This window comes from Dipteris shenzhenensis, chromosome 11 (assembly GCF_047967505.1).
Source record: "Dipteris shenzhenensis isolate YYH24624 ecotype China chromosome 11, Dip_SZ_1.0, whole genome shotgun sequence".
NCBI classification, from domain to species: Eukaryota; Viridiplantae; Streptophyta; class Polypodiopsida; order Gleicheniales; family Dipteridaceae; genus Dipteris; species Dipteris shenzhenensis.
In genome coordinates, this window is record NC_141606.1 from 21,429,822 (window position 1) to 21,442,372 (window position 12,551).

The following is a 12,551-nucleotide window of genomic DNA, read 5'->3' on the forward strand; positions in this document are numbered from 1 at the left end:
AGGGAAGGGCTGAGGCGGTGGGTAGAGGAGGCGGGGTAGGGAGTGGCTCGGAGGAAGGCAGCTGGGGGAGAGGGAGGAGAGGTAGGGAGGAAGACGGGGCTGAGAGGGAAGAGAGGGAGGGGCAGCAAGGGAGGAGGAGGGGGCTGCGAGGGAGGAGAGGCTAGGCTGAGAGGAGGGAGGGGCAGTCGTACGGGGAGGAGCAGCACCCAATTGGGCTTTGAGATGCCTGTGGTGCACTAGGAAGTTCTGAGTGAGAAACTTGCAAAATTACCGCTTGTCTCTACGATTTTTTTTTTTTTCCAGAAATAGACTTCTATTAAGTAGGAGAAAAAACCCGCGAGAGCAAGCTCAAAGCGGAATACATCATGAAATCATGAGGATAAATAAAACCCCCTCAAAGTGAGGTGGGAAACAACCAAGGCTGAGGCTGAAAGTGCCACCTCAACCCTGTAGGAGTCTCAGAGAAGAAAGGAGAATCCTTCCATTCCCTGAAGAAAGAAGCCCTCCTAGCTGAGGTTGCACGGGAGTCTCCCTGCATACCCATCCATACGGCAATCAAAGTATGTACGGTGTCTGTCCAGATACTAGCCAAAGTGTGCGAGGGATAAACCTGAGTACCCTCCATAGTCTCTGTGCATCTGGCTCTCCAGATATGCCAGGATACTATGCTCGCTAAAATCTCCCAAGAAGTATCCACAGAGGCATGTACATCTATAAAAGGAAGGTGTGGTACCACATCCAACGAATAGGACTCAATCTGATGACGTCGAACCAAAATGGCCCGAGAGGAGTCAAGTCTCTCATAAAATACCTGAGGCCTTGTAAGAGAAAGCCAAGCCACTGAGCCCCATGTCATAAAGAATGGGGAGTGGGCAAAGTGACTGAAAATCCTGGCTACCCCCATCCAAATCATCCTCGCCTGTCTGTAATCCCATAAACAATGCGGAGTAGTCTCCGAAGCAGAGAGGCAACGAGGGCAAGTAGGGTCGGCTCCAAACCTGGATCTCCAAAGGTTTACTGCAATCCCACCATGGATAGAAAGCCAAAAGAAGAGAGTGATCTTTCTATTCCTGTGGGATTTCCAGAGTCTCCTCCAGAAGCACCTCTGCAAATCCGCAGTGATATCAAATGTCTCCCAATGAGGAACTCTGGAAGGTCTCCAACCTCTACTACTGAGCTGAAATCTCTTGGCATTACTGACCGTGTAACGAAAGAAGGGGATGCTCTTCTCTCGATGCCCTACATCAATCCACTCCCACTCTCCAGGGTCCCACTGCAAATACCTAATGGGAACTCCCCCGTAGAGCCAAAGCCTCCAAGACCCAGTGAAGAGTAGCCGGGGGTCGGGGTCGAGGAACCACTCTGAATCTGATCCCTGCACCAAAAGACCTACAACCCTGATAGGCTGAAAAGCAGACTCAAGCAAGATATCCTCTGTGGATCTGAGCAATCTGCCACCATCCTGCACACTAAAAACTAAAGCATCCTCCTGTGCATCTTGAAAGGCCAAAACCTGAAGCGGAACACCACCTCTCGTAAAAGTACTTGCCCAAGTGGAGCAAGTGAGTGGCATATCATCTGTGTCTACCCAATCCTCTGGAAGGGCTGCCACAATCTGCAAGATCCTCCCTGCACTCCCTCTGAGATGTCCTGTCAACTGAGACTTGGTCTCCTTTGGAAGCCTGCTGAAAACTTTCCAAGACCCCAAAGATGATGCAGGTCCCCTCTCCCACCTAGACCACTGCATGTAGAGTGAGGCACCAAGTGGTCTACCATGATCATCTAAAATACTGTCATTCCACATGATGGGTTGCCTATCAATCTCTTCACGAGAGGAAGGAGGAATCCTCCAAAGAGTGCTCTTAAAATTGGCCCATGCTTTCAGATTGGCAACCATGAGAGGGGACAAAGGTGATCTGAGGTGTGCTGTGGTGAAGATCCACCTAATACTGCTCATCCAATCTCCTCCTGAAGAAGGTGTGCACCTCTATGTGTTGCTAATAAGAAAGGCCTTCCACGGTTCCTGCCCTGGCATAAGTCCCGGCACCACCATCTTGCATAGTAAAGCTCTGCACTGTAAATCTGGATCAATAATATTGAGACCCCCTTCCTGTGTAGGGAGGATGAGAGTCTCCCAAGCCACCGTGGCTAAGGTATCTGCTGTGCCATCAAGCCCACTCCAAAGAAAATTTCTGATCGGTCTCTTGTGCTGAGTGATGCAGTCCCTAGAACAACACCAGCAAGAACAAACAAACCAGGCCGTGGCCAAGAGGACCTAGTTGACCACCACAACTCTAGAGGCAAGATCCAGCTTGGCTGAGCTCTAAAAAAGGAGCCTCCTCCTGATGCTCTCCAACACGGTAGCAAACTGCTGCGTGGAAGAAATAGCCAAGCCAACCTAGCAGCCCAAATACCTGACAGGCACACCCCTCTGAACCCAAGTGAATCCTATGTCAAGCCCCCAAACTGGAGTGTCCTCATCACTGATCCAAAAGCCATTGGATTTATGCCAATTTATATGCGCCCCTGCCGCCAAGCAAAATAAATCCAATGCTGTCCTGAAAGAAGTGAGCATCTGTGGAGTGGCATCCAAGTAAACTGTTGTGTCATCTGCCAACTCACTGTCAAGTAACTGCTCTTCCCTTCTAATGGGAAGTCTCAGCCCAAAGATGTCAACTTGAGATCTAACTCAGATACTCATAGCTTCGGCCACGAACAAAAAAAGGAAAGGAGCAAGGGGGCATCCCTGACGGACTGATCTCGAAATCTGAAATCTCTCACCCCTTACCCCACCAATAAGTACCTGACTGTGGGCTGATCTGTACAAAGAGGAAACACCTCTGATCCAAGCATCAGTAAAGCCAAAACGTGCAAGGGTGCACTCCAAAAAACCCCAATCTACTCTGTCATAAGCTTTCTCAAAATCCAAAAGTAGAATGGCTAGATTCTGGCCGCTCTGCATGGCTCAAACTCTGAGGCTTCCCAGAAAGAGAAAATGTTATCAAAAATGCTTCTGCCATGCACAAATCCCGTCTGAGTGTCATGAATAAGATCTGGGAGAAGGGGCTGCAATCGGAGGCTGATTGCCCTAGCTAGAATCTTGTCACAAGTCCCCAGAAGTGTGATAGGCCTCTACTGGGACACTAGATTTCTGCAACCTCCTTTCGGGATAAGATGGATGAGACCTTTTGTAAGCGACCCGGGCATCTCACCAGAGTCCGAAATGCCCTGCATGGCTGAAGTAATGTAGTCTCCAATCATATCCCAAAATGCAATGAAAAAAGAGGAAGTAAGACCATCCGCCGAACCTGAGCACTTGCCCTTGTGAAGGGTTGAAAGTGCAGTCTTGAACTCTATGTTGGTGAAAGGTGCATCAAGGAAAACATGCATATCCGGTTTCACCAACAAAGGGATGCTCTGCCAAATAGCCTGTCTAGCATCCTCCTTATCCCGTGTCTCAGGATCAGCAGTAAGAAGGGCGGCATAAAAATCTGAAGCTATGCGCAAGACATCATCAGGATCTGTCTGTAAAACCCCATCTGAGTCAATAAGTTGGGATACACTCTCTCTACTATGTCTAGGGCCAAGAGTAGAGAAAAAGTGTTTATTGACTCTACCACCCATCTGAATCCAGAAGGACTCCCGTGCATGAAAGGGCATACTCTGCTCTTTGATCAAGCAATACTTGTTGATGAGCCCTTGCTGCAACAAGGCGCTCCTGAATCCAAGTATCTGAAGGCCATTTCTACTCTTCCCTCTGTAAAGCTGCCAACTGCTGGTGAACACCAATCTCATGTCTGAGAATATCTCGTCTCTTGGTACAAGCAACTGAGAGGTAGAAGTCGCTAATACCAGAAAGGGCAGCAGCTACCTCTGACGGCAATGGCTGCCCACCCTAGACATGAGAAACCCATATCTGTAGGGCTGCCTCTCTAAGGTCCTCCTCTGTGTACAAGGCATCTGGAATCCTGATGCTGGCAGATCGGCCTTTGAAGTGAGGCTCTGAGATAGCCAGCACAACAGGAAAGTGGTCTGAAGTGGAAATCCCAGCAGCAATGCATACCGATCCACCTCTGTCAAGTGCCCAATCATCTACATAGAATCTGTCAATACGTGCATGAATAGGCATCTGCTTCCTCCTGTTCGACCAAGAGAACAGGAGGGACTGTGGCTGAATAAGAAAGGCATCATCCAACCAAGTATCTCTGCCACAGAAGTGAAAAAGGAAGGCATCCCAAGCTGCTCTCTCCAAAGAGTGAAGTCTGCCTTCTCTACCCCCTTTTTTGTTTGACGGTAACTCGACCATGTTAAAGTCACCTCCAATCACCCATGAATCTGCAATGGGGGCCCAGGAGAGCAAATCCTTCCACATAAGGACACGTTCCCCTCTAATGTTGGAGGCATACAGGTTAAGGAAACCAACCTTACACCCTCCAATCAAGAGAATAATCCACTGAGCTCTAGAGGGAATAATGACTCCGTGTCCAACAACCAAGGGGAGAACCGCCAACTACGAAACTAAAATAGAAGTGCCCCCCCTGGTGCCCAAGGCAGGCGACCAAAAAGTATGACCAGAAAGCAGTTTGCCAGACTTAGAGCAATCACTGGCATCCAACTTGTGTTTCTGGATAAAAAGGATATCAATAGCACCTCTAGTGACACCTGGATGAAGCTGATTCCGGATCAGCTGCCTACGGCGACGGTATGGAACTCCACCTAGGCCCTGTATGTTCCAGCTGACTATCCTCATTGACAGGAGCATGCTGGATGGAAAGGCTTACCCGACCTCCCCTGGGCCGAAACACTCCTGCTGAGGGCAGGAAACTCAACAGATGAAAGGATCCCTACACCTGCTGAGAGGGAGGCCCTGTCAAAAGGAATCCCAATGACCGGGACCCCTAAGGTGGAGGGCACAAACTCCTCCTCATCCATGAAAGTCGCCAAATCAGCTAGTGTCGAAAAAGAGTTCCTGAGAAGCAAGTCTGGCCAAGGAGTGCGAAGAAGACCTACACTCGTGGAGGAAGGAGGAGAAGGACCTGCCGGGCCTCTATCAGCAGATCTGGAGCTAGGAGCTGAGGAGGCCTGTGGCTGGGCTGAAGAAGGATCTGGAGTCCTCATCTGTGCATACAGTCCCTCAGCTGTGGCATGAACAGTCTGAGGGGGAGAAGTATTGGTAGCCCCCTCGTGATCAGAAACGAAAATGACTGAGGCTGGTGCATCTAAAGGCCCCTCCTGATGTGGAACTGTAGTATCTGGGGCCGCAGCAGCATCCACCTCTGGAGTCTGGATGGCATCTGTCTCAACCGAATCAAAGGTCTCCTCCTAGCCACTCTGACCGCTCTCCAACGTGGTACTGGGAGTGCTGCAGGATTTGGGCGCCTTGCTGCCCCTGGTGGTCCTGGGGTGTGCGAAGCAGGGCGCCCTGCTGCTCCTGGTAGTCTTGGAGTGCGTGGTACATGCTGCAGGGGAGGTATAGACGGGGTAGTACGTGAAGGAGCCGCACCAAAAGACCTCTTGGGTCTTTTTCTCTTCCTTGGGCAATCTCTAGCAAAGTGCCCAAGGGTCCTGCAAATCTTGTACTGATCTTGTCTACCTGCAATCTCGATTCTCTATTGAAAGAGAGAGCCATCTGGACGCTGAATCATGATGTGGTCATGTGAGATGTTAGGGTCAGAGACAATGACCCTAACTCGAGGCACCCCGTCCGCTCTGACTGCCTCTGCCGAGGAAGAAGGCATGCTAGGAAGGGGGGAATCTCGGTGACCACTCCGAAAGTGGCTCCGATAGTAGCAAGAAGTCGATGGTAAACCTGAGGAAGACCAGGAAACCTAATGAATAGTGATGTGACCTGATTGTCCTCCTCGACCGGATCGAAGCCCAAGGTGTAGGGCAAAAGAAAAATCCTCCTCGAACCCAAAGCCAGGGGATTAGCTTTGAGAACAAGGGCTGTGGACTCGTGGGAGTCCAAAATCACTTGGAAGAATCCACGTCCCAAAAGTCAAATATCCCTGAGGTGTGGGGCGAGATCTCCTGGTAGCACTGCCCGCATCCACAGTCTCTAGCCTGTGATCTGGAAGGATGTGGCCCAAAGATGCGGGCGAAAAGTGATGTGGAGCCCTCTAACTCCACATCTTTCTTGAGCTGTTGCAACTCGTCTTCTGAAAAAATGACCGTTCTCACGGCTGGTGGAAGTGGACGGAGATTGGCTGAATGGGGATCCATTCGCCAATCGAAGTGAAAAGGCCGATTCCAACACTGTTAAAGCTCCGTCCGTGAAACTACTGCCCAGGACGCCCTAAAACGGGCGTAGGAAGGAGGAGAAAAGGAGAGGGTAGGAGAGAGGGGAAGGGACGGAGAGGAGAAGCGGAGGGGAGCTAAGATAGGATAGAAGCGAGAAGGCTGACGGGGAAGGAGAGGGTAGGCGATGGAGAGGAAAAGAGGGGGGGGGTTAGGAGGGAGGGAGGGGGCAGATTAGGAGGGAGGCAGGGGGAAGGCGGGGAGGGAGAAGGTGTGCGGGGGAGAGGAAGGGAGGGGGCAGGTTAGGAAGGGTGATGGTGGGGGGGTTAGAGGAAGGGTGGGGGAAGGGGCGGGGGAGGGAGGGGGCGGGGGAGGGGAGGGAGGGGGGGGGGGAAAGAGGGGGCGGGGGGGAAAGGGGGGGGCGGGGGAGGAGAAGGGGGCGGGGGGGGCAGCGGGGGGGGAGAGGGAGAGCGGGGGAGGGGGAGGGGGAAGGGGAGGGAAGGGGCGGGGGAGGAGGAGGGGGCGGGGGGGCAGCGGGAGAGGGAGGGTGGGGGAGAAAGGGGGCAGGGGAGGGAGGGGGCGGGGGGGCGGGGGGTGGGGGAGAGGGGGCGGGGGAGGGGGAGGGGGCGGGGGACGGAGGGCAGCGGGTGGGGAGAGGGAGGGTGAGGAGGGAGAGGGAGGGGGCGGGTGGGCTGGCAGGGGGGGAGAGGGAGAGCAGGGAGGAGGAAGGGAGGGAGGAGGGAGAGGGGGCTGGCGAAGGGGAGGGAGAGGAGGAGTAGCAAGGGGAGGGAGAGGACGGGCAGCGAGGGTGAGGGGGAGGGAGAGAGAGGGAGGGGGGGCTGGCTGAGAGAGGGAGAAGGGGAGGGGGCAGCAGCTCACGGGGAGAGGAGCAGCTCAACTGATAAGGTTATTTATGAGAACTTCGCAATGTCTCTACGATTATGAGTACATCAGTTTCTAAAATTTCCTCTTCTAGTCCATCTTCCCATGTTCCATACCTTGATCCTGAGGGTCTTGAGTTCTATTTTCCTTTCTCTCTTCCTTTACCTTTAGTTTCTGGCGTATCCTTGTTTTACTGCTCACAACTGTTCACATGGGATCTCATCTTTGTGTTTCCAACCATCTCCTCTTTCTATTTCATTCTACCAATTGCACCATAACCTGCACTATAATTTGTTCCCTTCAACCAACCGCACCACAATTGTATGAAGCCACATGTAGTGTCACATTAACACACGTAGTCATCTATTCCACACCCCTCTTGCATCTTGCACTAGTGGCCTTTGGCCTCTGGTAATACCTTTGGAAGAGAGTGGACCACTCCTCAAACATTTTCTGGCATTTTGCAGTGGTGTGACCTTTTTTAAGTTGAGCAATAAAGATTGAAATTGTATCTTAAGGCCTTATTAGAGAGATATTTAATGCCAAGTAGCTTTGATTAGCTTTGAGTGAGAGAACTAGGAGATACTTGAGGAGCGTGGAAGGAATACTACATACCAAACATGATACACGAAGCAGTACATGCGATGGAAGTTTGGGAAGTCTTCCATGTCACACACAAAGTCAGCCCATCGGAGCAGTCGCCAAAGTTACCAAATTCATTGAAGCTCTTATTGACTTGGACCAACAAGATCTGTGGTGATCGGAATTTACTTGTGACTCCAACCAACAACATCCATGGTGGTCAACCTTTACTCGTGTCTACAACAAGATCCATGGTGATCAAACCTTAGTTGTGACTCAAAATGGGAGGAAGAACTGTAAAGTGGAGAGCAATTGAAGGAAGCAGGCAAGGAAGACAAAGCTTCATCTGCAGCCAGTAAAGCTCAAAAGAGTACTCAAACTCCCTTCTCACTCACGCCAGCTATGGCACCCACTTCTTCAATGATGGCAACAACTTCAACATTGTTAGTGACTTTTGCAAGGAGTAAATTGCCAATATTGTCCATGTTCTATAGCTCTAGTTTCTCTTCTCTTCCCACGTCAGGCCAACCATGTACTTCAGTCCCCATTTCTCATCTCTTATCTTCCCATCCACTCTTGCATCAGTAGGGAAGCCTTCTGTATTGTCTCTGACATCCATATCCCTTTGCATCATTGACTGCTTTTGCACCTCCCATGCTCTTACCAACTGCTTTGGGGTCATCTATATCTTCAACACCTTCGATGTCCCTGTTAGGAAATGGAGTCAATTTGAGTGACTTTTTGTGTGTTCTAGAGTAGTACTATACTACTTTATATCCTAGAGTGCCACGTGTCACTATGGGGCTTATCCCATATACATTTGACACTTAGAGTGTGTGTGCCTATCCTATAAAGGCATTGTACTTTCTCATGTCATATCGTCAAGCCTCAAGCCTTTCTTAATCATGTAAGTACTTTGCTTGGTTGTACATTTCTTTCTAGCATTCTTTCATTTCCATTGTGTTTGCCTAGTCTTGCTTTTCTACTTTCCTTTCCATTCCATGTCTTGCATCTTCATATGGTATCAGAGCTAGGCTATCTTCCAAGAGGTTGAGGTAAGAGATAGAGGACATTGAAGCCTCTCTCCCTCATTCCCCTTGAAGGAATTCCTTCTCCAATTCCATCTTGAGCTCCCTCTCTCTCTTCCACCTTGAGCCTCACCATTGGAGAGCTTCATCAACAAAAGATCGTGCTTCAGCTCGTGCCTCAGCTCGCCATTCATCCCACGCTGCTACTGCGCCATACAACAAAGCTGTACAAACAGCCCGTACCAACCGTACAACCAGCCGGACTGTTGTGCCGTACAACAGGCCTGCAAACAGCCTGTACAGCCTGTCCGTACACCCGCTCCTGATCTGCCCACTCCTTTTCTTTGCCCGCTCCTCTTCTGTCTGCCACCTACAACTCTATTGTGCCCGCCATCTCTTCCTCTGCTCGCTTGTGCCCGCCATCTACTCATTCTGTCCGCTCTTCCTCTTCTACATTCACTCTTCTCTCTCCTAACTGCCAACTTTATGGGTTCGATTTCCACCAACTCTCTTCTTGTGGAAAATTCGAGGGGAACGGATTCCCCACATGGCAAACAAAAGCGCAACTCCTTCTCATGAAGGAGAATGTTTGGGATGCCATCTAAGATGATGAGGCATCAACGGAGCCTCAAACACGCAAGATTTGGAAGCAACACAATTCGAGGGCCATCGCAATCATCGGGCTTTGCCTAGATGATTCATTGATTCATCACATCAACTTCAAGTCCAAGGAAAAGGAGATTTGGACACGCCTCGAGAATATATTTGGTAACAAGATCACCAACTCCAAGGTATTTCTGAAAATGCAATTTTATAAGTTGAAAATGGAAGAGTCTGATACATTGAGTGCACATATAGCAAAAATTCAATCTTTAGTTCAACAACTCTCCAACTTAAAGTGTTGCCCAGAGGATGAGGACAAAATGGCTGTCCTCATGACAAGTATGGAAGGGAGTTCTCGCTTTGAGAATGCCCTTGAAGTACTTCGCATTGCATCAACTACCTTCGAAGATATGGTATCTCTTCTTCTTGAAAAGGATTGTCACAACAAAGAATCTCCATCCTACTCAGCGGATACTACACAGGCTCTTGCCTCCACCAGCAAATGGAGACCTAGGCCATTGACTCCACCAGCACAAGGAAAGATATTCAAGCCATTCAAGTGCACATATTGCAACAAGCTCGGTCATACGGAGGACAGGTGCTACCAGAAGCTTGCTTAACAACAATCAAAGGATCATGCCAGTTGGGTGGCATCCGCCACTAGTGATGATGTAGATGAAGATGACCAGTTGACATAGGATCATGCTCTTACTATCTGTCTCCACCCAGCATTTAGAGGATGATGGAGATCATGATTTTGCTTTCTAAGCATGATATATTTGGGTACTCTGTCCTGTGGGTGTTTCCCAAAAATGAATGCAATAAATCATGTGTGTTGAGTCAACTTGGATAGTCCTCCTAAAATGATGTATTTCTTTTCTATTTTTGGTGTGTGGCTCCATGTTCCTCATTAGTCTTTGGAGCGACTTATCCCATATACATTTGACACTTAGAGTGTGTGTGCCTATCCTATAAAGGCATTGTACTTTCTCATGTCATATCATCAAGCCTCAAGCCTTTCTTGATCATGTAAGTACTTTGCTTGGTTGTACATTTCTTTCTAGCATTCTTTCATTTCCATTGTGTTTGCCTAGTCTTGCTTTTCTACTTTCCTTTCCATTCCATGTGTTGCATCTTGAGTCCCTCCCATTGATATTTGTATCGGTGATGACTTCCACATTATACGGCAATTCCCATTGGTCTTCACCTCACTTAAGGCCTCCGTACCTTTTCTCAACTTGGCACCTTCTCTCCCGAACCCACATACGAATTGTTGGAATATTGGGGTTTTCACAGCTATGGTAGCCAAGTCCACTCCACCCCTATGGCCTGAGTAGATGAAAGATATATTTATATCTATCTTTGTTCATCAATATTTCATATTTACTTAATATTCTTTGAAATAATTTGGAATTTTGTGCTTCCCAAAAACGACTTGAGCCTATATATTTTGATCCCTCCCACCTTTTGTCCACTTGTCGCTTGGGTGTTTTCGCTCGGAAAATGGAAACCCCCTCACAGGATCAGCCTCCTCTTCCATGCAACGGACTTGTACTACCAGAGACGAGGATGTGAGTGGGGGATGCGAGGGAGGCTTTGATACCAAATGAAAGTGCGGAGGAGTACAAGAAACAAGAGAAGCAAGACATAATGCTGTGTATTCCACCATGAACCACCACGACTGAAAATGAAAGAGAGAGTTGGATTATACAGAAAACCCATAAAAGGCTAAACCTATAGATGACTAATCTGCATTACCATTCGATTGTGTTTCTGGAGTAAGGAAGATGGCATTGTCAGTCCTATGAACAATGGCGAGCATGTTCAACATTTTCTCTATTGTAATATTTGGGGAGCTAGAAAATAAGATGCAATTCATAGACATACTGCGCTTGCAAGAATATCGCTGCTGGCTAAAGTTAATCAGTAAGAGACAGTGTCTGATGTAGGAATTTTATTTTGCAATAATCTGCAACAATTTACTCAAAGGAAACAAATTTTTGGATTACGACTTTTCCATCTAGTTTTGTATAAGGACTTTGCATACGGAAATTACCCTTAAGTTATTCAATTATACAGGAAAGAGAACACAACACGTGAACAAATCATAAAGTGCAACCTCAAATTCAAGTATTTGTAGGGTCAAATGTACAATACTGTTGAAGACTTGTCATGAGGTCCTGTTCGGTGAGCACTCCACACATTTCAGGAAGGTGCCTTGTAAGCAGAGCACTCTGGCTTCCTTGCATGATCCATGACAAAACCTTAAGTGTGTTCCCTATATCTTGAATTGATGAGTCTGCATTATACTCACCATTAACCCGGGGGATTACAATCTCTAAGTATGAGGATGGATCAACAAAAAATCCTAGAAGCCGTGCACAATCTGCAATCTGTAGTCATAAAGTCAGAAATATATTAGTCTGAGATATGATGCAAAGTAACATGCTGAATTCTTCCAACTTTCATTCCATTCCAGAAAAGTTCTATTCTGTCAAGATGAACAAAGGTAGATAGAATATTCCATTGAGACAGCATACTTTTAAGTTCAAGTCACCCAAATAAAATCCTGCTTAATCTGTACCACAAGAAAACTCAACTTTTTTGCAACGAGAGAATCCGAGGCTGCTTTTATCATTATGACAATCAAACTTTGCATATGCATTGTTGCATTGTCTTCCACAAACATGATGAGAACATACAACAATTGTGCTGCAAAGCATTTAGGTTCATGTTGCCAAGCTCGAATGTCAGCACCTAGTGCACGCAACAGGATACCAAAGGACTGTTTCACCATTATTCTTGCCCCTAAACAAGGTCTACCTACACCCAAGTAAAAGGAAACTGTCAGTATATATTTGGAACTAAGCAAATGCACGAAGGTATACAATTTGAAGGAAGAGGGGAGTCGAAGATTTCTACCTTATTTTTCTACTATGATAGGATTTAAGCTATGACGTACATCTGATAATATATTGCATTTCAAAGGGGTTCCTCTCTTTTGCAATGAATTTAGTACAGTGACCAGGTACCCTGTAAAGTCAACTCATCCTGTAACTCTCACACAATAAAGAAAGTGCCGCAATCCAAACTGTAAGAAGCCTAGATCCCCAAACTCGGGGCTTTGGAAGTGTCCCTGCACAGGCTCTAGCAGAATTGGAAGCAGAAATTGCAACATGCACACTATATTCTTTACAGTATCATACTAAATAAGACCCC

General features: G+C 48.1%; 1 protein-coding gene across 1 annotated transcript in view; it reads right to left on the bottom strand.

Annotated features, from left to right (window-relative positions):
* The window catches only part of LOC147896760 (uncharacterized), a 106,982-nt gene extending 94,853 nt beyond the window's left edge, over positions 1-12,129 (bottom strand). The window contains exons 1-2 of the mRNA XM_087381144.1: positions 11,890-12,129; positions 11,490-11,725 (exon numbers count right to left, since the gene is read on the bottom strand). Coding sequence (XP_087237270.1) covers positions 11,490-11,725; positions 11,890-12,129 — 476 coding nt within the window. The remainder of the gene's footprint in view (positions 1-11,489; positions 11,726-11,889) is intronic.
* Positions 12,130-12,551: the final 422 nt, after the last annotated feature.